The sequence below is a fragment of the Stomoxys calcitrans genome, chromosome 2 (assembly GCF_963082655.1).
Source record: "Stomoxys calcitrans chromosome 2, idStoCalc2.1, whole genome shotgun sequence".
Taxonomy (NCBI): domain Eukaryota; kingdom Metazoa; phylum Arthropoda; class Insecta; order Diptera; family Muscidae; genus Stomoxys; species Stomoxys calcitrans.
In genome coordinates, this window is record NC_081553.1 from 210,369,360 (window position 1) to 210,396,632 (window position 27,273).

Below are 27,273 nucleotides of genomic sequence, written 5' to 3' on the forward strand. Positions count from 1 at the left end.
TGTAAACGGGGTTATAGATAAAAAATTTTAACTTTGCCGATAGTATCGATAGGAAAAATATCAATCAATATTCAGACAAAAACACAAACAGTAATTGATCGTCGTTTTAAGAAGCACCAAGTACAAAGAATGGAAATAAACGAAGAAAATTAAGAGAAGAGAGAGTGTACGACAGAACTCACTGAATAAGGTTAAGCCAAGCGACCAGTGGAAATACCATTTTTTTTTTTTAAATTTTTGGCTGTTCTTGGCATTGAGGATGTCAACATGCTCTCTTTTTACATTCATTCTTTGTTTACGTTTTCTCCTATTTGATGACATATTCAATCGGCAGATTTTACATCGTTAATGATGTTCATGGGGCCTATCCGCTTTATGTTTCGCAAGTGACCTAATCTTCTATTGGTGAATCCTGGTGTATGGATAACGAATATGATCCAACTTGTTTTCAATCGATTGTGGATATTTTTTGCTTCTAAACTTTAAATTAGTTTTAGAGAACATTTTTTAACTTTCTTGTTAGCTTCTTATTGTTAATTCACTTGTGTTTTTCTACAGCTTTCCCTTTCCTTTTACTCCTCTTAGGTGACAATGGGTTATCTACTATATGGAGAGTCTGTGGGCAAAAAATAAAAAAACAATAGAGCCATCGATATTTTGCCAGCTCTATTCCGCAGTAGGCCCTAGGCAAATTTATTATCCTAGCTATTGGAATTTGCCAAATTCCAAAAAAAAAAGCTTGAATGTCAATTTGACAGCCTAGTGGGAATTTGGGCCACAATCCTCACAGGGTTGTATAGTTGATTTCGTTGTTGTTGGGCTTGTTCGGCAGATATTGAAATTTGCCAAGTTCATTCTAAGTTTTATTAAAAATGCATTTACTTTCTTTTAAAAAATCCGCAATTACTTTTTGGGCAACCCAATATATGAGAAAGAAGTTAACTAAAACGAGAATGTAAACAAAAATCTGCCAGCTTAATACCGTCAAACCTGGCCAGCTGCTAACGGCTGCGTGAGACCTTTTTAAATTCCTCTTGATTCAGAACCTAACTTTTGTTTAATTTTATATCGCTTGTACATGAGCAAAGATGACATTTTTTCAACACTTTAAAATCAGCTGATTTATAAAAACTATGATGATCCCACAAACACTAAAAAGAAGACAACACAGAATAATTTTATGGTTTTTTCGGTTTTTTTTCTATATTTTATTGTTTTTTAGTTAGCGATTGGCTTTTTCTTGTGTTTTTCAAAGTTCAATTTAAAACATTCATATTTTTGTTGTTTTTTTTTAAGATTATTTAAATAATGTTTTTGTTGCTTTATTCCTTTCAGAATTGTCTGGTGTTGAGTGAGAGAAGAATTTGAAGTAAAATAGATTTTATAATTGAAAATTTATATGGATTTGATAAATTTTTTGCTATCTCAATTTTTCTCATTTTGGATATTGTTAAGGGATGGAGGTGTGTGTGTTGGAGTTGGGGGAAGTGTGTGTAGTGTTTGTTGTAAGATAGAAAATTATATTTAATATAATAATTTTAATGATGGTAAAAATGTATTTAAAGTAGATTCAAAGGTATTTTGTTGCAATATATGTTGCTGTTGTGTTTTTTTTTGGTATTATACCAATATCATCAATAAAGAAAACTAATAATAATAAAAAAAATAGGAAAAAAATATTTTTGCTGTTTCATTAAATAAAGTATGTTTTCATATTTATATATATTCTTGTAATATATGTATGTATTTCAAAAAAGATTTTTGCTTATATTGTTTTGCGTTTTTTACTGTTCGATTTCGCGTTTTAGGTTTTTCTTTGTGTGTAATTTTATCTGATATTTTATGGGATCAACTATAATTTGTGTGTTTATTTTCTATATATTCACTGATTTCTTCTTCTTTTTAAATTCTATTTTGTGGGTTTCCTCGAAGTTTTCGTTATCTGTTTCTCTTCTTTCGGGCTGTTTTCTTATCGTGTGGGCTTACTGACCTCCCCACCAATCAGGACCAGACGAGGAATTTCCTCCATAATTGCCGCCATCATTTCCATAACTGCTGCTACCATAGTAACCGCCGCCGCCACCACCACCACCACCGCCTCCATAGGAATTGCCATTGCTACGGTAGGAACCACCGCCTCCGTGATTGCCTCCTGAAGAACGATTGTTGCTGCCACGGCTGCCTCCGCCGCCGCCCGATTGTTGACGGTAATCTCGTGATCCAAAACCACCGCCATAACGATTGCCTCCGCCACCTCGACGCTTGTTGCCGCCATATGATTTATCGGATGCCATCATATCCTCCAAGAAACTAGGCAATTCTTGTTTCGTTTCAATCAATAGCTCAACCAGATCTGAACAAATATTACGATTCTTGTCGTTAAAGAAGGAAGTGGCTACACCGAGATTGCCCATACGTCCGGTACGACCAATACGATGCACATATTCCTCAACATCTGAGGGCAAATCGAAATTAATAACATGCTTTACATGAGGAATGTCTAAGCCACGAGCGGCTACAGCGGTGGCCACCAAAATGGGACAATCTCCCGAACGGAAACAACGCAAGGCTTCCTCGCGTTCCTTCTGCGTACGATCGCCGTGAATGGAGGTGACGGGATGATTACACTGATACAAGAACTCTTCCAAAGCATCAGCGCCCTTTTTCGTCTCAACGAAGATCAGCGTTAGAGAATCCTTAAAGTTTTCAGTGCCAGCACGTATGGTTTCTAACAAGTCCAGTAGATACGAACGTTTGTCCTGTTCATGAACCCACAAAATAGTTTGCGTTATATTCTCCGATGTGGAACCCACACGACCCACAGCCAAGAAAATGTAATTACTCAAGAAATCAGATGCCAACTCTTGTATTTGTTTTGGGAAGGTGGCCGAGAACATAAGAGTTTGACGTTGTCCTCGCCCCGGCATATTCGATTCTTCAACAATGCGTCTGATTTGGGGTTCAAAACCCATGTCCAACATTCGATCGGCCTCATCCAAAACCAAAAAACGAATATTGTCCAAACATACTTTGCCTCTGGTTATCATGTCTTCCAAGCGTCCAGGAGTGGCCACAATCAAATGGCATCCTCGGTCCAATTCACGCATCTGTTCGGTGGTATTATTACCACCATACAAAACTGCGGGGCGCATGCGAGAGCGATAGGCAAATTTTTTGGCCTCTTCGAATATCTGTGTTGCCAATTCACGAGTTGGTGCCAGCACCAAACCCAATGGATACTGCTTGCGACGGTTATAGCCACGAGTGTTTTGGGGTGGTGGCGGTATTCCATGCTCATACATTTGATTCAATATCGGCAATAAAAAGGCAGCCGTTTTGCCTGAACCGGTTTGGGCGCAAGCCATCAAATCGCGTCCATTTATAATAATTGGAATCGCGTACTTTTGTACCGGTGTCGGTTTGTCATATCTAGCCATTTGTACATTATGGCGAATAATTTCTGTCAACTGCACATCATCGAAGGATGTGATGTTGGCCGGGACACTTTTGCCCGTCGCTTCCACGGGTATATCCTCGTATTTGTCAAAATTGATGCCGGTATTACCGACGCCGAATAGCTCGGCTTCAAGGCGCTCGTCGCGCGGCCCCAATTTGGTGTAATCAATATCGCCGCGGCGTTCATCATTCCATCGACCTCCATATCGGCGTTCACCACCTCCGCCACCGCTGCCTCCACCACCACCACCTTGTTGTTCCTCAACACCGCGTTCTGTGTCTTCTGGGCGACGTTCTGGCTCCTGCCAACGATTGTTACGAGGCGCTTCATCGTTTGGACCATTGCGTCGGTCACTGCCACGACCACGATAGTTGTTGCTACCTCCGTCCTCTCGGCGATCGTAGTTTCTATTGTTTTGAGATCTTCCTCCTCCGCGATTCCAATCGTCTCCTCCTCGTCTCGAATCGTTTTCACCTAGAACCGATAGAAGAAAATATCAATAATTAATGATTGCTAGAGCATATATTTATTTATTTTATGATTTCACATACAACAAAACAATCTTATGATTAGAGTGTATGCGAATTTTAATGGCAAAAAAAATTTTGTGTACAACATTTGATTACGTGCTAATTCCTTGAATTAAAATGTATTTTGCTTCAATACAATTTTTTAACAAAAATTATTAGTTATAAATATTTTATTAATAAGAAATTTTTTGAACTTGCTTCTTGCGTTGCTAAGAAATTGTATTGATGTTGGCAAAGAGTTCCATATATAGGTATAGAAGCAATTTATTGTATGCCTTAGTTACCTACAGTGCGCAGATAATTGAAATGGTCAAATGCAAAAAAGGATAGTGCCACTCTAGAAAGCAGATGTACGCTAGACTTATTCAAATCAGCTGCTTCTCATCAAATCAATTTTGATATACCAAGCGCTACTGTGGTATATAGGTCTGCCTTCCCGCCCTACCTATGCCGACGTTGAAAAAAAAAACGGATCATTAAAGCAATGATAGTCATCAGCCCGATATTTGTTATTGTAGCCACATATTTGTACTTGTATGATCGAGCAAGCACATTTCGAGTCGTAGGGCCATAGCACTGATCGCCGCGAAAACAATATGGTCTTTGGGAACACAATCCAGCAACAAAAACATGTGCACAATAAGTATGCTACAATAGAGATTTATAAGAAACGTTACTGGCGATATAGCTAATATTTCGACAAACAATCTTGAAGTTTGTCCAGCTTGTATTTTTAGCTTATCTTTATAAATATCCCAGTCTTGTGGTGGCCTTGTGGCTTTCGCCTTATCTAATTCTGTGGACCATCATAGCAATCGTCGTTTCATGCGGTCTTAAGCAAGTCGGTCAGAGCGTTCGTGATCCAAAACTTCCTCCACAGTTTCTACCGTCTTTTGAGCTTATTCAGGTCCCCCTTCTATTTTCTCAACTCATCCTAATAGATATCCCTTTTCTGTGTATGATGTGCACCCAATCCGCCTACCTTCTGTTTAACAGAATGACCACGTCTGCAGTATATTCACCAAGGCTGAAGATAATGAAGCGATGCTACGAGAATTCCCAGTCACATATTCTTCTATTGATGTTCTCTGATATAAAAGGTAAGATCTAATACCTCCTGTTTGGTAGAGGAGGACAAATGTCTCCATTAAATCTAGAAAAATTATTAGTCCACGAATGTTCCGGGATAGGAACAACGTTCAATCCTTCTGCCATCGGTAGGACTTTCAGAGCCGCCAAACCTGCTTTACAACAGTAGATATTTATCTGACGAAAGATTCGCTTGAACTCGTTATGATGAGTTTCCTTGCGCATCCAGGCGCAATTCTTCCTCAGGGGTCTGGAGACTTGCCAAGTGGACAATTCCTCCTTAGATATTTCACCAGTGCTGCTGACGAAGTATATTTTGCATTCCCTTCTCCACCGCTTACGCACACCTTGAGTCTATTCTAACCGAATGACCCATTCAAACATAGGTTGCCAGGTTTTATCTTGGAGTCTTGCCCTACTCATTTGGCCGAATATCCAACAATACGCCAGACTTTGGCGATGTGTACGATTGTTCATCGGAACATCAATGTTGAAAAAAGCTTCAGAGTTCTTTACTTTAATTGGCTATGACAGAACATTTGACTCATTGCCCAAACTTTAAATAGATTGCCATGGGCCTCAATTTTCTGGAGCATTTCATTCCTTCTGAAAATATGAAATGGCTAACGCAACCGGTATTTTGATACGTTTAACTATGCTATCGCCATACAACGTCGGTATTCCCCATCAATGCGAACTGGTCCATACATTTTACGAAGAATCGTTCTCTCAAAAACTCGAAGCACTGCCTCGTCTGCTTTCTCAATTGCCTCATGCCTTAAAAACATATAACAACACGGTAGTATCCGTGTCGTGTATTGTGTAATTTTCGTCTATCAAAGTAGCATCTGTTTTTCACTATTATTCTTCGCTTTATTTCAAAGCTGGTGTCATTCGTTTTGGCTGCGGCGATGCCGATAATTTTACTATCTCAAAGTTGTGGTTTCTAATTTCTTCGTTTTCTTTATATGCTCGGGCGTACAAGACATTGTGGGAGTTAATACCATCCATTTGCTGCCAGAACCACTTTCACTTATTCTCTTTGATTCTTTCACAAAATAATATACAATCTACAGCTTCCTTGATCTGGCTTACAAATCAATGAAATTTTTAATTTTGGTGGCTTATTTTCACTAAAAATTCGAATGTGCATAACCTTTGCACATTTTAAAAGCCGCAAGTTTTATACCCAATTCGGTAACATATTTAAACATAAATAAAAAAAAAAAAGCCCGGTAGTTCTAAATATACAACCAACCTAGAAATAAATAATTTGGATAGCTGTTAATATCCTAGAAAAACTTCTCCTCAAATAAGTGTTGCAATAGGGAAAACCGTTCGTAGAAGGCTATAAAAATAATTGAGCTAAGAAATTAGAATCGGACAGCACTCATTGATATGTGAGAAGTATGTCCCCTATTCGTTAATGGGAAAAAAATATATTTGTAAATATCCTCTTACCGTTATAATTATCCTCGTATCTTCCACCACCACGACGGCCGCTAAAGTTACTAAAATCACCACTTTGACGATCACCACGTGAATTAAAGTTGCGACCACCGCCTCCTCGACGATATTCTCCACCACGTTGTTGCTGTTGATCACGATCTCCACCTCTGTTATCGAATTTTCCTCCACCGCCTCGGGATTCGTAACGTGAATCGTTTGAATTTGAAGCTAGGGGTGCGAAATTCGTGTCACCTCTTAATTGTGGTGGCACATAAATATCTGCTTGGCTTGAAGAAAGAGAACTTTTTGTTGTTATGGGGCTGCTGTTAGCTCTGCCGCCATTCAAGTCCAGACCAGCAACCTACATTTCGAAAATAAAAAGAAATTAATTTCTTGATAAGCAGCCACAAAATCTTGAATTTTCTGAGGGAAATATTGAGGAACAACCAACTTATCACTAAATAATAACTGTGATGGTATATGTGCAAGTGCACGTCATTAAAATGTGACAAAGAATTGATAACCCAATTCAAAAAATAAATCCCTTCTCTTATTTAAAACATTCTTTATATCGAAGAGATGTAAAAAGTATTCAGAGAGTCAAAGAGATAAGTGAGAGGGAGAGAAATTAATTGCAATGTGGATTTCTCAAACACATTTTTTAACCAACAATGTTTAATTCTTTCTGGACGCCATTACCCAGAACAAAGGAAAATAGTTTTTTTAATTCATTTTTTATATGTATGACTCAAACTGTATATTTTTAAAGCAACGCATCCCACTAGTCAACGAGGTGGAGGCGTCAGCAAATAAATGCCAGGGATGATAAAATTAGTAAAATTAGTACATTTACATTTGTACGTTTTATGGCATAAGAACATAAAATTTTATATCCACAACCTTCCCGTGAAAATGATGTAAGCGACAAAATCCAAATTATTCAGGAGACGAATAACTATTGATATATTCATCATGATTGGCGATTAAAATTTGGTATAGAAAGCCATCTAAAGCATATTTACTAAAATAAAAAAATATTTTTTTTTAATATTTTCTGTATAACGGGGTTTTTTGTTGAACCATTTTTTCGCGGTCATATAATATTAAACTACAGATTGCATTATTGATTTTCTTGAAACATGGCATAGATGACTTTTGAGGCCTAGAGATAGAACACACTTAAATTGGCTAAAATCGTTTTAGATTTAGATGTAGCCCCCATGTATGTTTTCGTCCGATTTGGACTAATATTACAATAACTCTCATTTGTCAACAGATATTTACGAAATTTGGCACACAAAATTTTCTTATTACTACTGAAATTATTGGTGAATTTTACGAAACTCTGTTTATATTTGGATAAATGTTTACATATAGATGTATGTTTCGAACGATTTTCACATTCTAAACCTTCATAAAATGTTGCACAATGTCATTTACTAAAAGTATGGAATTTGGTCGAAATCGTTTCAGATTATTATATAGCTCTTATATAAATGTTTGTACGATTTTAACTAATATTCAAAAAATGTGGCCATTTTCCAGCGGTCTTCATAAGATGTGTCTCCTAGAATACTTTTGACACTCTAAATTTCCACTGAAAAGAAATTATAGATCTCGATTTACATTTAAACATAGTACCCATGTAATGTATCGCCCTATTTACTTTTCCCTCCCTCCCTCTTATTTACCAATTTCAATATCTTGCACAATATTTTTTCTACTGCTGCTACTACGTCTTGATGAAATCGGATCAGGCTTCGATAAAACTCCCAATATATTTGTCGTCCGGTTTTCACTTATAGGGTCGTACAATTACTACCGAAATTTGTTATTTTCAATAATCTTTATTAAACATGCATTACCCGATTTTCACCCGTAGTAACTAGAGCTCCCTTCTGAACACCTCTGCCAAATTCCATCAAAATTTGCGCAGATTTGGATGAAATCAAAATATAATGATATGGCCAAATTTAAACTCATAGTGTAGATTTAAGGTATTATTTACTATCCCAGAAAAGGTATAACTTAGGTTAGGTTGGAAAGAGGGTGCAGATAATAATCCGCCCGATGCCACTATGGACATACACCAAAGCCATAAGGTATAACTTACTTTATCAGTATTAAATTGTTACAAAACTTCTTAGATAAAAACCAAATTCTTGTTAAAATAGTGAAATTATTTGATACTTTGTTAATGTCCAATTTTAATGTAAACGACATCGCGGTCACGCAAAAATATAAACAACCATTAAATGGCTCTTAGGCAGAGTCTACATGACACATCATGATCGTACTCATCGTACGTGTTGATTACAGCTTTTGCCTAAAACGGTACATCGATTTTTTCTTTTCTTTGATTTTATGTAATCGTTCATACTTTACTTCTCATTTCTTATCCTTATTTGTCACAACGTGTTTTCAATATCTGTCAATTAGTGATTACACATTTCTTTGTAAACGATAATCGGTAGCCGTCATTCATCGAAAAAAATCAAATGATTTTGAGTTTTCAGCCATGACTGATGGTTATTTGTACATGTGACGAATACACCTTGTTTTCCCCAATACTATTACAATGACCATACATCAGATGTGTCATGTAAACTCAGCCTTACACCAAAATCATTTCGCTCTCATTTCATAACGGTATACGGTATTCCGATATTTGAAGAGGAGACATAGTTCGATATCCTCTATTGATATTCCACAAAAAACGAAAATTGAAAAAATGTCGCTTGAATCATTTTCGCGGAAAGGGCTCGATATAAACTACATGGATACATATACACATACATGACGATCGAGCTATGTTTGCCTATCTGTCGATATTTAGAGCATGCACATGAAATTGAAATATTGAACTTTTATTTCAAATTGACATATAGGTATTTTTGGATTGCAAATAGACTATACCGTTTCAGATTTTGATATATTTAGCTCTTATATTAACTGTACCCCAAATTGCCTCCTTATGGAAGACAATTCTGTACTATTATTTTTAATAGTACAGATATTTTTAATATTATTTAATACACTTTAGTACTCGTACGATTTGTACGATAAAATTTATCATCCCTGATAAATAGTCGTCTACCTTCTCCACCGTGCATGCCTATAGCAATTGAAAATAGAAACAAAAGCAAAACCGACCATCAATTGTCAAGCTATCCAAATTGTTAAGTGGTGGTAGAGTGTTTTTACTTGTAGTAGTAGCAATAGTATTACTATATAGTCCAGTTCAAAGCGTGAAGAGCATGAGAGTAGGGAAGCGTATTCTCAATGATGTACGGCAAATGACGTTAAAATGAGCAGAGAATCAAAAGCGTGAAATGAGCATTAGCCCCCACCACACACTAGCTCGCTAGCTCACGCGTGTGCTTTCTATTCTTTCCGAAATGTACATCTCTTCGTTTTCAGTTCGTTGTTAAACCCCATGATTAATGCCGTCATCAGCATAATGTCATGTAAAGCGTAGCTTTTTCTTGCCGATCGTCACACATGGTGTTTGTTGCCAAGTGAAGCTGGTACCGTACATATGGGTTTGTATGTATGCATGCGTATGGGGGTCAACAGAAATTTCAATTTACGGAAATACAATAGGCATCTTTTAGCACGCCGCTTTTCAGTTATAATCATAGATGACGATATGGTTTCAAACGGGGAAAGCTATAATAAATTCGCAGGTAAAAACGACTTTTTAAGGCAATGAGATTTTTTATTCAACCAGAAGAATTCGTTATAGGGACATGGCTTTGATAGCAAAAATTTGAAGTGTCTACATAAGGTAGACACTTCAAATTCTCCTAAGTTCGGCTGAACCAAAATTCGGCACTTTTGAGTTTTAAAATCAAATACATAAGAATATGTAAAATCAAAAACCTATAAATCAAACATTATTAAGTCAGTTTGTCCATAGCATTTAGAGTTTGACCGACATCCGTTCTATGAAAATATTTTGGCAAGAATATTAACAGAATTCAAGAGCCAGTTGAATAAGAATTAATCAAGAATACAAATAGGAGTGGTAAGGGTGTTGGTAGTAATAACTGAAAATTTCTACCAAATCGGGTAAGAATATCGCACTCTAGGTTATACGGAAAACGATTCGTGGAAATTGGTTAATAAGTGAGCTTTATGTAAGCCAAACCTATTTCCAATGCCTTCGCAGTCAAAAATAAATGTATACTTTTTAGGGTGTTAGAAGAGTATTTTGGTGGAATTACAAATCGAAAGAAAAATGCATTCCAATAATACATACAAAGATAAAACGTGCTACGCATTCAAATTTATAATCTCACCTTATGGAAAGGGATAAGAAAAGTACGTCGCAGATAAAATAATTATTTAGAACAGCGCAATTTTCTTACCCTCAACCCATAGGCACGCCACACTTGGCATAGGATTCTTTTAGAGCAATTCCACAACTTATCAGTCAAAACATCCCAAACTATTCCAGCACTTAGCAGAGAAAGCTGTGGGGTAGTATGAAAAATAAATACTTTAAGGAAAAATTGCCACTTTAACATATGTTTTAAATTTCCAACCGCCAAGGTGTTATCTTTTTTTATTGGAGCACTCAAAAATTAACGATCTTAGTGAATTCGAAATATGGAAGAGATTTGCCAGTAATAAACAGGTGGAAGTCGTGGTTGATGGCTTTTTTTGAGAAGCTAGACAGTTTTGGCTACAAACAGGGTATCGAAGCTATTGAAAATCACTGGCAAAAATGTATCGAGCTAAAAGGAAGTTATGTTGCGAAATAAATATGTAGGCTACCTTTGGGATGGCCCTCGTATAAACAACAATTGTGGACAAACCATACGCTAAGGAATAGATAGATGAATTGTGCGTCCCATGAAGCAAATATAAGGGAGTAAGTGGCACAGGGCACGCCAAAGAGGGCATTTTGTCTCCGCTCCTATGGGTGACCATCATAAATAACCTATTACGGATGCTGTCTGTGGAGGGATTTGAACCCGTCTGCTAAAATGCACCTAAGAGGTAAGAATCCGAACCAGCTATGCAGAAGGGGCGAAAAGGTCTGCGGTTGACATACGATTGGGCTAGACCTAGGGGTGTCAATGTTAGTGAATTTGTAAATATGCCCGTTCACGAGGAAGACGAAGGGGGCCATTTTGATGCACCACGTTTCCTCCGAAATCTGACAAGGTCAAATACTTAGAAGTGATCTTGGACAGGAAACTGAAATGGAAGTGTCACATTCAGGACCGTACAGAGAAGGCTCACAAATGTTGGGCACTATGGGGCCTGAATCCGAAGATAGTCTACTGGCTCTACAGGAGAGTTGTAAGACTATACTTACTTACGCCTCAGTAGTTTGGTGAACTGCGATGGAGAAAAAGTACAACGTAAGCCTAATAGAACAGGTTCAGAGAACATGCTGTCTGGGTATAGGCGGAGTGATGAGAATCACGCTTACTAGGGCACTGAAGACTATTCTAGATAATCGAGCCATAGACATACAGTTTAAGTGTGAGGCAGCCACTGCGGCTATGAAACTTAAGGCGATGGGAGAATGGATGGAGGATGGGGGCAGGTCATACCATCGCGATACAATGGAGGCCACGATAGGAATACCTGAGACGACACTTGTGGTCGAGTGCCGCCCTGGTATTGCCATTTGGTAGTTCATGCTACACAGATGAATAAAAGCTAGAGGACAGAGTGGGCCTGGTGGTCTACATTGAGAATCCAGGGACCGAGATCTGTTTTCGACTGCCTAACAATAATACGGTAAGGTCATGAACAGTCTTGGAGTGTAAAAATACGATAACGCTGACGATGGCACTTCTCTGAGAAACGCGCGTTCAGCATCGTTATGGTGCCGGGCCATAGGGAAAAGCAGTTGGTTTGGCAGTGAAGGTCTGGGGGCGGTCGTCAATATACTTGGTTAACGCGAAGTCTTTCGGGCCGCTGACAATGGCACTTCTCTGAGGATCGCACGTCCCGCATCGTTTGGGTGCCGTCCGAGTTAAGGCAGTGGAAGTCGAACTCGCATTTAATACTGTGCAACAGCGAAACGGTCGGTAGGGTGACGAAGATCGTATGGGAAGATCCAGATTTTGAGAAGCCGTGGCTATAGCTGAAAAGTAAGAAGAGGTCAGTATACAAAATCGATGCGGCAAGTGATAGCATGTGGGGAAGATGAGATGTTGGAGCATTTGCTATGTCATTGTCCGGCTTTCGCGGCAAACGTGGTATGGAAAAAAATTAGGGATTTTGTACGTAGCGCGGAATTTCTGACTTAAATATTTCTTTTTTCGAGGTTACTTTATAGTGTTTAGAGCGCACAACAAGCCGATTACTGCCCTAGGGGTATGTCCATAGTGACATGGGGCGAATTAAAATCCGCATCATCTTTTTAACCTATCCAAATCTAGGCACATGTGAGTTCCTTGACATAAAGATAAAGGGGAAAAAGTGGCATAAGAGAAAAAGTGGTATAAGGGGAAAAGGTGGTATAAGGAAAAAAGGTGGTATAAGGGAAAAAAGTGGTAGATAGCATGCCGAAGGGGACGTTGTGCCGCCACTTCTGTAGGTGACAACCGTAAATTGTTTTCTAGACCGAGGCATCATCATCTTCTTGGGACCCTCTGTATATGGGTATAAATTAGAACAAGAGTTTTCATTGAATTACTTGAAATTGGGGAAGATGGAGGTCTTCGTGGTCCTGAAGGCACTGGAAACGATGTCGTTGCGGTAACAGCGGCCAGATAAGACTGTCACAATATACATACGTGGACGTGAGGTCGAAACTGCTTAGAAGATGCAAGGAGGTTTCATGAACCAAGGGAAAGGTTGTCAGGCTTTGCGGCAACATCAAGCAGAGACGGAAAAAGAAGCGGCCGACGGGCTGAACCGGAATGGATCACTGATTGTCGCACATCGGGCTACGAAACCAATGAGTCCTTCACTCTGTGTAGGTGGAACGACTTCTACGAAGACCGGGAGGCAGAGGCAAGGCAGCCATATAGGCGGCTTGAGCCCTTCACTCTGTGTAGGTGGAACGCCTTCTACGAAGACCGGGAGGCAGAGGCAAGGCAGCCAGATAGGCGGCTTGACGAGTTATTGCAACGTCAAGTCTGTAAACTCGCTCTGAACGCAGAGAGAGGCAGACTTTTGCAGGAAATGCTATGCCGAAGAGGAGTTGGTTACTTTCGAGCACCTTCTGCGTCTCTATCCCGAATTTGCGAGAAGACAGGATAATGGATAAGAGTTTGTTGTTCTTGTGCCTTAGTTTATCTTTATCTGTTTTTCTCCGTCTTCTTTCCTTTTATACCTTCTTCTGGGGCCAACACAATGGACCTAGTCTCCGAGTGAAGCAGCTTGTAACCAAGGTTGCTAGTCTGGTGCCCTTGAACATAGCCAACCCTAGTAGCAAGTCAATCCATTGCGGGATAATTGATGAGAAAATTGCAAACTACCTTAGATTGGAAGACATTTCGTATACCTAAGATCAGACTTGACATTGAGTACGAGAGAGTAGAAAGTCTGAGATTCTACATTTATGAAGAAGACCGAATTCTTCTTCTGGCTGCTTACCCATAAAACGGCCATTCGAGCGATCACGTTGTGCGTTGAATAGCAGTGTCAATACGAGGAATTCCATCGTGAACATCTTTACGGATAGAAATTTAGCCATAAACATAGAGATTAACATCTTCTCTGAGTAGGATACAATTTGCATCATCTGTTGCTGGGACCATAGGGCAGTCAAGAGGGGTTGAGAGGGCAGCCCACTAGCACGAAAAATCATGAGGACTCACAACGAAAAGGTTAGGAACCGCCGTCAAACCACAGACAAACTTAGTATGGATGGATATGAATATTTTTTTGGAATTCAGTCTACTATTTTCTTTACGACAATTTTCTATTCCATTGTTCGGTCGTTGTAAAATCTTGAATACTACATCCCTAAGCATTCTCTTAAAATGTTCATGTGCATAATAATAATAAGACATTTGGTTTTATTTAAGCAAATTTGAGACAAAAAGCATGAGCACCCTTAGTTAGAAAATACACCGATAAGTGCGAAGAAAATTTCGACAACATGACTGAGTTTAACAGACGTGAAGCGTTTTAAATAACTAATTATTTGAATGCCAACTAATAATTGTGAAGCTAAACATCTGTTCGGTTCAGATTTCAATAATTTGTAATACATTTCAATAATTTTTTTCTGATATATTTGCCGTGAGAAGCTTAACACTAAAAACAAAAACAATTAGCTGCTTGCGATATCTGCTCAATATCATAAAAACAAACACACATATGTATTTACATATATGTATGCCTACGTATGTGATATATTTTTATAAACTAGCGACCTTTTATACAACCTACCTATACAAATTCTCAACATTTTATTGTTTATACCAACATGTGTATGTATAGGTTTGTCATGTCAATATCAATCTTTTGCAAAATAAACCTGTGTATGCACGTTTGTAAGAAAATCATATGCAAATATACATATAGGCGACCATATAGAAGTGAGGAAGTAGATTGTGTACGCGTTACATGACCTTTTAATGGTGGGAATAGAAAATGCAAACCATAATATAAAGAAAAAAAAACTGAGCATAACACTCGAATACTCGAAATGCATTGGCAAAAGAGAATCGAAACGTGAGCATCTCACAAGAAAAAAAAATGGGAATACACATACAGATATACATACACACTTACATTCCAACATACAAATACATATATGCATAATATATTGAAGTGCCATTTGTACGTTTTCACATCTGTGAAGCAGCCGCCAATACCTTGAGGTACTCTTATTTTCCCCATTTCATACTACATATGTAAGTTGAATGTGCAAATGATATTAGTACAAATCGTGTTATGTGCTACTATTTCCTTTTGTTAAAGGAGTTGTTTGTTAAAAAATTAACCTTTGCTTTATGAGTCTTTAAAAATTACAATCTGTAAAATCAATTCTTTAATTTGCAATCAAACAGCACTAATTGAGAGAACCTCCCCGTTGTCGTTTAGAAATATGTTATACGGAAAATTTGCCTTTTGCAAAAAGTTTAGCCTTATAATTTGAAAATCCTTTCCATTTAACCTTAACTTTAGTACGAGTAAAGCTAGCTGTTGACACATTTCTTACGGAAAAATAAGTGAAAGAGGATTTTTCGAAACTTAGTGTGCAGGTAGATTTTTATAACATTGGCACGGCAATCAAAGACGTACGTCGGAAAATTTTGGCAAAATTTGATTTTATAGAAAACTAGCCGCATCGGGCCCGCTCCGCTGCGCCTTCTTTAACTCTCTAATATTTTTTAGGGTGGTAACACTTCGCCCTGAATGCGGATATCGAAGTCGTGACATTGTAGCATATGTCCGCCTATGATGCTGAATTGTCGTGATTGTTATATATATACATTTTGCGGGTTTTGGGCGGCCCCCGAGCCACCAGACTACAACAATAGAAGCCATGTATTATTTTTGGTGACGGTAGGTTACGTTATGTTAGGTTGAAAAGAAGGTGCATATATTAATCTGCCCCATGCCACTATAGACATACACCTAAGCCAGTAATCGGTTTGTTGTGCGCTCTAAAAACTAAAAAGTAAACTCGAAGAAAAAACCTCGAAAAAGAAATGTTCTAACGTCCCATCATTTTCATCACATGCCCTACACATGCTATCACTTGCCGCACCGAGTTTGCATTAGTGATCTCGTAGTCTTATGTGTCCCGTTATGACACCAAAAACTATACTGACCTCCTTCTTACTTTCTTTCAGTAATAGCCTCGTCCTCTCACGATCCGGATCACCCCATAAGATTTTCGCCGTCCTACCGACTGTTTCGCTGTTCCACAGTCTTACATGCGTTGGTCGCCCACGGACTGCGTCGACCCGAAAGGCTTCGGGTTAACCAAGTTTATCGACTGCAGTCCTCTGGCCTTCACTCAAACCAAATCGTCTGCCCTTTCATTCCCCCTTAATCCGTTATGGTCCGGCACTCAAACGATGCGGATTGTGCCATCCTCAGAGAGGGCTTTAATCTCCTTACACTCCTTGGTGACTGTAAGAATGAAAAAAAAAAAAGGTTCGAACGAATCGCATCGCCAATCTCCGAGATCTGGTGTTTTTAGAAATTTACCCTAATGAGAAGTGCTTTTTAGGGGAGCGATGGCGGCTCAAACATTTCGACCCAAATATGGATTTCAAATTCGTATAACACTCCCAAATCCCTTGAATTTGAGCCCCATATTGCCACCGGTACTTTGCCCTGAAAATAGATATCAAATTCGTTCTTACACCCAAATACCGTTGATTTGAGCTCCAATTTGCCATAGTCAGATATGAAGTTCAGTTTAGGGGGTAACGCCCTAAATCTCACCCTAAACTGAACTTCATATCCCCAAACACTTGGTTCCAAAATTGAATATCAAATTCGTTTTCTACTTTCAAATACCATTCATTTGAGTCCCATATTGTCATAATAGGTCAATTAATCTATTTGACGTATCTTTAGGAGGAAAAGCGCAACCTGGACTTGAACGCAAATTTTAATGTCATATTGTAATCTACTCCCAAATACCTTTCATTTGAGTCTCATATAGCCATGGTTGGCTAATATGCCCTTTTGGGGGCACATGGGGCGAATATATCTGTTTAGAGGAGTTTTGGGGTTGGGGCAGCCCTCCGGGTGCTTGGACCAAAATTTTAATATAATATTCGTTTTCTAGTCTACAAAACCTTTAATTTGATAACCATATTGTGCCCATCGGTCCACTTTTGGTTTTGGGTGGCGTTTTTGGGTTAAGGGGTTGGGTTAAAAAGTGGTCCTCTTATCATTGAGCTTAAACTCAAATCGGACAGCACCACTCTGTGGTAGGGGAAAAGTTTGCCCCTTTTCATTCATGGAATGTTCAAATTTTCTATTGGTGTGCTTCTTTGAGTGACTACCGACTCATTGGCTTTAAAAAGGAAGTGAGTTAAAATGTGCCACGAGTTCACCCGAAGAACGATTACAAAAATGGGCTGGAGCTTCGGGTTATAACTAATCACCCAAAAACTTAGAGATTACTTTGAAAAAGCGAAGAAGATTAAAAACTAATCGCCCTGTGTTGGCGACCCCCGCAAACCCCATGATTTGCGTATTTGTATCTGGTATGTCCGAACTCTTTATAGAGAGAATGCAATATTCGCACTAGCGGATGTATTGGAGAAGTACAGGGCAAACGTTACCGCCATACAAGAAGTGCGATGGATCGGGAAGGGCGGAATTCTTCAAAATCAGCCTTATTTGCGCCCATGGCCCGATGTAGCACGAGGGAGAGACCGAAAAATCCTTCTTTTTCTTCAAAATAATCCAAAATATACAAATGGTGCAAGTCTGTGCAGCTGAAATTTAGCTTTTTTTATTCAGGACACTTCACTGAAGAAAAAAAGGAATTAGGGCGTCCCAAGTCGGCCCTTGTAAGATTCACTCTGCTGAAGAATTAAATTTTGACAGACATTGCTTTTTTGTCTCTTATTTAAAACTAACGGTATGACCCATATGTTCATTTCTGTGACACCTTTCGACGACAATGAGCTTTCAATTATGTCCTCTCTATTTTGGTACCCCAATTAAAAAATCCATTTTGCTCACATAAACAAAAATTTTATAGGTCGATTATGGATTGCAACCCAACTTCAGTTGAGTTGCCAACGGGCAAAATTGTTATAGAAATGTCCATTTCTGCATTGAATTGTATACTTTTTTTACAATTTACATAGTAGCTGACCGTTCAAAACACTGATATCGAATGAAACCGACAAAAATATTCAACTTTATACCAAATTTTATTTCTTCTGGCAACGCAAGAAGAACTAGTTGAGTTGTCATCCATAATTCACCTCTTATTTTTTGGAACAAATATGTAGCAATCACCCAATAGCTTGACGAAAGCATTCCCTGTCCCAACGCAATGGCAAACCATTTTCCACTTTATGGAAAGAGCCGTAACACGCGTGCTTGGGTAACAAAAGCCTCCCCCAAGAAACCCACGTTACCACCATAATTATTAAAAAGCTACTGATGTGAAGAATACGGCATAAAGGGCATTTTTACAGTTTTTCCAGGTCATGAATATACCATAACCTATCCCTTATGATGGTAGATATTGACAATATAACACAGCTATTAGCTGTACTATAAATTGCAGTGCAATGAAATTTTTATGAAAATTACATATATCCAGGACAACAAGTTCTAGATAAATTACCACTGCAGGATTATGTAGATCATCTATCGTCAGGATTGCCATTATATGGTTTTCACAAATAAGTGTGGCCATTTCCAGAAGTACCTCTACTCTACTGGCATAATCAAATTAAAACCAAATATTTTAAAAACTGCATGCACAAATCTTAATAAATTTTAATTAACTTCTATGCCCACATATGTTTTGCAAATTTTATTTTAAATTTTACAGTCATCTCACTTCTTTCCCGTATTGTTTTGACAGTTACCACCTCATGCTAAACAAACAGACTTGCGAACATTTTTTGCGTTTCATTTTTGCCCTTCACTGTTAGTCTATCCAGTACTAAAATAAAACAGCAAATATGTACCACGTTGTAAGAAAAAGGTGCACTGTACCAGGCTAAAAAACAATAAGGCAACAGCAGCCGATGGGTTGCGGGCTGAACTGTTTAAGACCGGAGGCGTTACGCTGATAATGCATCAACACGTCTACGCCATCTGGCTGGAAGAACACATACCTATATACAAAAAAGGGAACATGACAGAACGTGCCAACGACAGAGAAATAAGTCTCCTCCCCTGGTGGGAAAAGACCTGAAAAGGACAAATTAACGTCTACCATCCCTTCGTTGACTACAAAGCTGCCTTCATTTCAAGCCATGTCTGAATTTGGTATCCCTGCAAAACTTATACTATTACCACGACGCTTGCAGCTCTGTAAAAAGTGAGTACCGCAAGAGCTCGCAATCGACCAAAAAATATAAAGAATTGATTATTCTGACATGTGTTTGATCGCAATAAATACGAATTTATATGTCGATAAGTGACAATGGACGAAACTCGGCTCCATCATTTTTTGAGTCCAATCAATGACAGTCAGCCGTTTGGAATGCATATGATGAACATACCCCAAAGAGTGGAAAGAGGCCAAAATTTGCTGGCAAGGTTATAGCCAAGATATTCATTCATTCATTTACAGGTAGTTACAGCTGCCCAACAACAAAATATTGAGTACACTATCTGTCAAAATCAGTGATTGGTGCAACTCTGACTTTGTGTATGTTACTAGTTCGCGCCATCTTTCGTTGTTTGTGTATGTTATTGTCCTTTACTATAATACACACACACAACCAAAACTCGTTGACACATAGTGCACTTCGCAAGAAAAAATTGTACTCAGCTGTTTACGGTACACTACTTGGTAATTATGGCATGGTTATGTCATCAGCATTTTGGTATGTACATGTAGTATTCATTGATTACGTTGAAAAGTGGAAACCATAAACAGCGGGAGTTATATACATGGCGCTTGAAGCTATGTGCTGCTTTCGCATCCACCCTAATATCCACATCTGGCACACAGTGACCTTTTCCGGTTTTCGAACCTCGCTGCAAGGAAATTAAGGCCGTTTGGGTATTAGATTTGTACTCTACTCCCAGGGACTTCCTTTATTTAAGACTCAATATAGTTCTGATTTTCTAACAGATTGGAGGGTTTTGGGACTAAAGAGTTCTGTGAATTTACATTTCATTATCATTGTAATTATACTAAAAAAATTTGGAAAATTTTCAAAATTTTACATTTTAATGTATTCGTGAATTTTAAAGATCGTTACATTTCATTGACTATCAGCAATAATGTCATTCATTAGCTATTGGTGGAAATAAAGGGTGATTTTTTTGAGGTTAGGATTTTCATGCATTAGTATTTGACAGATCACGTGGGATTTCAGACATGGTGTCAAAGAGAAAGATGCTCAGTATGCTTTGACATTTCATCATGAATAGACTTACTAACGAGCAACGCTTGCAAATCATTGAATTTTATTACCAAAATCAGTGTTCGGTTCGAAATGCGTTCATTCATGTGTTCAGCGATGAGGCTCATTTTTGGTTGAATGGCTACGTAAATAAGCAAAATTGCCGCATTTGGAGTGAAGAGCAACCAGAAGCCGTTCAAGAACTGCCCATGCATCCCGAAAAATGCACTGTTTGGTGTGGTTTGTACGCTGGTGGAATCATTGGACCGTATTTTTTCAAAGATGCTGTTGGACGCAACGTTACGGTGAATGAACACATTTCGAACCGAACACTGATTTTGGTAATAAAATTCAATGATTTGCAAGCGTTGCTCGTTAGTAAGTCTATTCATGATGAAATGTCAAAGCATACTGAGCATCTTTCTCTTTGACACCATGTCTCAAATCCCACGTGATCTGTCAAATACTAATGCATGAAAATCCTAACCTCAAAAAAATCACCCTTTACTTGTTTTTTATGAGAAGTTGCCCAGATAAGCTAATTAAAAAATACACAAATTTCAATGATCTTTTCTATGTAGGTACTCTTTGTCATCTCTATAAAAGATTTTCCCGCTTTTTTGTTTCCTATTGCCTTTTTTGTAAAATTTCTATTTAGAAATCTGTAAAATTTAATTTCACTAACCCCCTCTACCGCTAAGATGTTCTTAATTTTCAAATTTGCTTTCAAAGTCATTTATATATATGCATGTATTTGTTTGGTTGTCTATAACAAAGAGAACGAACGAACGTAACATGAAAATAATTTTATGCAGTTGTACTGAAAGGAAAATGAAATCTCAATTTTTGTTGCAAGGTTATTTGCATTTACCGAGAAGCATATTTTCAGAAATGAACACAAGCGAATGCAACATTAGGCAGACAGATAGACAGGTGTATTCGTTAGTAATGTATCAAATTGTGAGAGTGGTTATTTTATCAAAAGCAAACAGGCGAAATAGAGTTGTTTAAAAATAAATTGTATCTCTGCTGTTTATGCGCAAATTTGTTTGACAACAAAATTTTAGCAGAAAAAAATGTGCAGTGCATTTACAATGCCATTATTTCGTATTTAAAGCTAGATTTAATGCCTCTGGACCTCGGCAAATTGTTGTTAACACTGCCGTGAGATTAAGGCAGCTCTGTCGTTGATCAAGAAAAAACTACGAGTAATACGCTATTCCTAACATGATGCCGGAAATTCCAGAGAATGTGGATTGCACATTGTCTAATTCTCTATTTTATAAAAATTACTGTACCACTGTCCTTGATAGATTCGATTGGAACAATATCCATAGCATAAAATTGTAAGCAGACTTCTGGTTCCAGAAAGATGACAATGTGCGCTTTGGTGTATACAATAAATAACAAGGACTGGGCCATTCGGGAAGGTTACCCGTTACGATATGCCTTGAAATTATAGAACAGATAAGAAACTAAGATACACATTGCCGAGGATCTGGAACTGACCCCAAAGTGTTATGGTTCGGCTGCTAAAAAAAATTGTGGGCTGTGAATACTCGAAGTTCTTGTGACACAATCACAGAAAGCTCAGAGCGAGGCTCTAGCGAAATTTTTGGAAGCTTTTTGATAAAGCTTTTATTCTGATAAAGTATATATTTATTGAAACTAGACATTGTTATTTCCTAATAAATACAGTTACAGATGGAACAAATGATTTAATGCCAAATTTTCATTAAATTAAAGCGGCCAAAATTCGCAGTTCTTGCAGTGTCACCCGTTACGCCAACCAAAAAGAGAATATAGCTGTCAATATATTTCTTATGGAAACAAAATTCTTATTAGAGCTGCGTACCAACCTTAAAGCTATGGCTATGTTATATTATATTTTTTAACAATTGGCAACATTGGGAGCTTATATCTTGAAGCCCGGTACACAGCTTAAGCGCGGTTGTCGGTATCCGTACATTCATTTGGCCAAAATATCACACTATCGTGATGATAAAGTATATATTTATTGAAATTAAAAGTTGATATTTCCATTGCTCTTTAAATACGGATTTAATGGCTCTATCATCTGTTTTCCCTTCATCAGCTGCCGAGAGCCTTAAATCCGGATTTAATGAGCAGGGTAAACGGGATTAAGAAGTTGTACACCTCGCAAAGAGGAATGAAATAAAAGATCAATTTTTGTGCTCTCAACATTTGACAGCAAATGTCAAGCTTATCGGCCGAAAAAATTAAAAAAATCAAATTTACAGCAAAAAGAAAAGAAAGCAATATACACATGTTGGAAGCTACGACTGCCGAAACCCTATATACGTGCATTACGCAATAATTTCTCTCACTGGAATAATAATTGAATAATTATTGCAAACGAAGTAAACTGCATGCCGTTGTGAACAGTATTCTGTTTGCGGCATGTTCTTAGATAATTCTCATTTATCTATATTCACAATCGCCAGCAACCAGTCTGTGTGTGAAGTTCAAATTCATTATATATATAATTTATCTATGCACATCGTTATGCGTTATGTTCAAAATGGCTTATAGTTGTTGTTGCTAATAAAAGACTCAAGTTTAACTTAACAACTGTTTAAATTTATTTTTATCTCATATAAAATTGTGCGACAATTAATTCGATTAACTTGCGAAAATCTACAGCTGAAGGCTAAACAACTCACGAGCAACTAGCAATTGCTTTCGTCTTCGTCTGGCAGCTGAGGGGTTGCCATCTCGTTTACTCTTAGAAGTCGGTAAGTTCGGGGTTCCACAAGCTGAACCGATTTTCATGAAATGTTCACAGATGGTAGGGATTGAATGCATATAGCGTTACCAATTTTTTTAGGGGAGCGGACCCTCCTCCTTACCCCAATTTTCACGAGATGGGTGGACCGATTCAAGTGAAATTTGGTCAGCACGCCTATTGTAACCCAAAAACACGAAATTGGTATAGAACTTAAGGGTCATATAATTTTGTAGAACGTCCCATCCCAAAACCCACAAAAAAATATTTACCGATTAGGACAATATATGTATCAAATGAAAGATATTTAAGAGTAGAGTAGGAACTTGATAAAAGAATTTTAACCCATGTGCCGGGGAGCCGGTAAAAGGGAGGTAAAAGGAAGTAGAATGCGAAACATATATAAAAAAATGTTTTCAAATCACAAAGGGGCCGCCCCACCCAAAAAACCAAATGTTAACGTAGGCCGATGAGGACAATATGAGATTCAAACGAAAGTTACTTCAGAGTAGAATAAATAACTTATGTAAAAATTTGAGGTCTATTCCTATGCGGGTCAAACCAAAAGTAGGTATTTGAGAGCAGAATACGTAACGGTTGCAGCCATACATTTAAGTCGCCACTGAAAAATAGTTGTGTAGAATGCAGGATGGCGAAAAACAATGATTTATTATTTTGGCCGAATTTTAATCACTTTTTGCTAACATTGCAAATATATACTAAAATTAATCATTTTTATTTGCAAATAACTTAATTTCAAGTTGAATGGTCCTATAAAAACATGCATTTTCACTCGTAATTGCGAAAAATAATTCCGCAATGCATATTATACCACCCTGTTACGCCAAGAAAATTTCATTTGAGTTGCGTACCGTTACGAAATTACGGTTACGAAAATTTCGTTTAGCATGTCAATGCATTTCTTATGGTAACGAAAATTTCGCCAGAGGTGCATACAGCGCTTTATGGATAAATAATACACTCCTCCCGCTATATGCTTTGTATTTTGGCGTTTATCAACCCTAACACAAATCGGAAGAAATCAAAAAGGTACCAAAAAAAATTGTTTATATTTCTCGGTGTTCATTATGTTATTTTTAACATTCTTTGCAATTTTTTACATTCCAGAACGTTTAATCATTGAATAACTGTTTCGTTCTTCCTCTTTTAATATTGTCATTCCGCTTGAATGATGACACCTTATGTTTTCTATTTTATATTATCCCCGTTCCCCCTTATCGAATGCTCATGGGTAAATTTGCATTATTTCTAAACCTTTTTTTAAAATAAAACGTGTGCAATTGAATACATTTATAAATGTCAACCAATACGAAACAACTTTTTTTTGTCTGTCATTCACAATAGATATGTTTTTCATTTGGTAACTCGGATATTTGCAAAACAACAGAAGTACATAGATATGAATACATTTCCAATAAATATATTTAAACTACAAAAATCGCATATTACAGAAGGCTTTTAGAAAAAAATATTTGACTAATTCAAAATTATTCCCCACATATTAAAACTTTTGTTTTGCTCAACGACACACTGCTGCATAAATACGCGCACGCAGTAGAATTCTTGTAAATTAAAACTGTGTTCCCTTAGCACATAACCTTTAAATTTCAGTAATCCATGCACTCATATCAACAACACCAAATCTACTCTACAAAAAACAAAGATCTCATCTTCAACAATGAATAAAATAAAAACCCCACGCCAAGTAAAAAAAATACAACACAATGACACAGAAATAAAAGAGAACCTCGAAAATGTTACAGCAACAACAAAAACAACGTGCTTAACAACTAATCTCTTACCAGCCTGCCACATAACCTCTACTACCACCACCAACCAATACCTCTATATACATGATGAGAAAGAAAACATGCAAAAAGAAAAAGTAAACGAAGAAAAGAATTCACGAAACGATTTTAAAAATTACAAACTAAAGAAAATACACACAAATGAAGAGACAATTCGTTTTTTCTTCATTTTGTACTTTCTGTTGACAGCAGCAGCAAGGTTGCCAGAATTTTGTTACATAGATGCCCGAACGTACAATAATGACCTTATGTGCAATCTCTAGACTTAGTGACTACCAAATTGTATACTTAAATGTGGTTATTTATTAGAAGTGTGCTTTAGAAATATATGGTGAAATATATGAGAAACAGTGTCTTTGTTCTCGTCCCTTGTTTATGTCAATTTATATATGTATATATAATAAATGAACTTTTATCAAATAAAAAAGTAAACACGTCAAACTTTCACACGTTGACCACATCCGTGCATAAATTGTATAACCTTACGACCAATTACTGTATCAAAATTCCCCATAAGAAAAGCTAATCCCTATTTTCTCTTCAGCAAAAATTCCCTGGCAACATTTATTGGCTAGGTGCTTTTTTAAAACCATTAAACCGCCGCCGCGTTTGTGCAAGGCAAGAGAAAGAAATGTGTGAAATGTTATGAAATCAATAATTCTGTTCCACGATACGGTTACAAAGAGAAATTTCCATTTTCCTTTATTCGAAACAGAGACTATGCCATTTTAAATTAAATTCTAAATTCATCATGTGTGTGCGCTGCTGCTGCTGCATATACCATCGTTATAAAGTGTGGGGATCATTATCATTGGTTGTCTTTGTTGTGTAGCTTAGAATTATTTTTTTATTCTTCTTTATTACTCACTTGCTGCTCTAGACCTGTGCCATTTTGGTTAATAGCATTACTCATATTACTTTCCAATCAGTTTCTAATTTTTTCGGTGCTTTTCCGTTTAGGAAATTTTCGCAATTATTTCTTTTATCAATATAGTTAGTACTTATTAGTCTTTGTTTTTCAGATAAATAGTATATAGTTTTTTTTTATTTAATCCGTTTTTCGTGGTGTCGAGTATATAAGAAAAAGTTATGTATCAATCATCTATCACACAAAAGCAAATGAAAAATTCCGTATAGTCACATATACACACACACGCACGTATATATATAGAAAAATCAATTTAATTCGTTTATTTCTTGCTTAGCGAAGAAAATTTGTGAATTATTTTAACGTTTTTCTATTTCTAAATAAAATCTTTTTCTTTTTTTAATGTTTTTTATTGCAGAAATGCAAATATCTCTGCGTTACAATTATCCGTAGCAGAAATTCAGAAACACTTTAATTTTCCCAACGCGTGAAAAAAAGGTAATGGATTGTTCGCTACTCACTGGTGTAGGCACTTCTACAACAACGATCGAATAAAATGGCGGATTAATACCGGTTACTTGCTACAAAAGCGGCTAAACCCAATTAAAGAGTCATTTGCCAGCGTCAAATTACAGGGCGACATTGTTAGCACTGGAGATTTATTTTTCGGTTTCATTAAATAAAAAAAAACTTGATAATTTTTGAACCCTACTTTACGGATTTATTTGTTCATAACAACGTTAATGTTGATATTTATTAACTTTAGCAGCAAAGAGGAGTGGCGATTGGCTAAATGAATGAACGAATAGTTGTTTGCCACCATGTGTTGCCTGGCATTGTCTGGATACACAAAACAAAGGCACAAACCAACGCATAGGGTGGTTCTACTGCCCCTCATACAAACACAATATAGTATTTTCAACTCTTCGGGTTTGTGTTCTCTACTAATAAATATAATCGTACACCAAATTTTGTATATTTCCCCACTGCTTTTTTTTTTGGAAGACAGAAAAATTGTATTGTGTGGTATTTATTGAGCACAAAATTTGGCATTTATTGAGGTTCAAAAAAGTTTATATAGACCGAATCACGTTCCAAAGTTATTTGGAAGCAAGAGTACACTGCGAATCTGACATCTACTTTCGAGGTCATGTGTCTTGTAGCGACAAACAGATGAACTATTTACGCTAAAAATGCCCGAGCGATGGGAACAAATCATATTAAAGCCAAATAGTACTAGAACCAAGGATGTTTGAGTGTAGATAACGATGAAGACTGTGGATGCGGGTTGTCAACGGCGTGCCGCATCCC

General features: G+C 37.3%; 1 protein-coding gene across 1 annotated transcript; it reads right to left on the reverse strand.

The window, feature by feature from the left end:
- Positions 1–1,176: 1,176 nt before the first annotated feature.
- LOC106087208 (ATP-dependent RNA helicase bel) lies at positions 1,177–26,493 on the reverse strand. The gene is made up of 3 exons (XM_013252174.2): positions 25,963–26,493; positions 6,538–6,886; positions 1,177–3,931 (listed from the first exon to the last, which is right to left on the reverse strand). The coding sequence occupies exons 1-3, from the start codon at positions 26,005–26,007 to the stop codon at positions 1,983–1,985; spliced, it is 2,343 nt and encodes a 780-aa protein (XP_013107628.1). The 5' UTR covers positions 26,008–26,493; the 3' UTR covers positions 1,177–1,982.
- Between the last annotated feature and the right edge of the window lie 780 nt (positions 26,494–27,273).

What these genes read in the sequence shown, in the direction of transcription:
- LOC106087208 (XM_013252174.2), bottom strand. Translation starts at nt 26,007, where the DNA reads ATGAGTAATGCTATTAACCAAAATGGCACAGGTCTAGAGCAGCAA. An exon ending in GCACAGGTCTAGAGCAGCAA is followed by an intron (nt 6,887 to 25,962) that starts GTGAGTAATAAA and finishes TTCGAAATGTAG; the next exon opens with GTTGCTGGTCTGGACTTGAA. An exon ending in ATACGAGGATAATTATAACG is followed by an intron (nt 3,932 to 6,537) that starts GTAAGAGGATAT and finishes TATCGGTTCTAG; the next exon opens with GTGAAAACGATTCGAGACGA.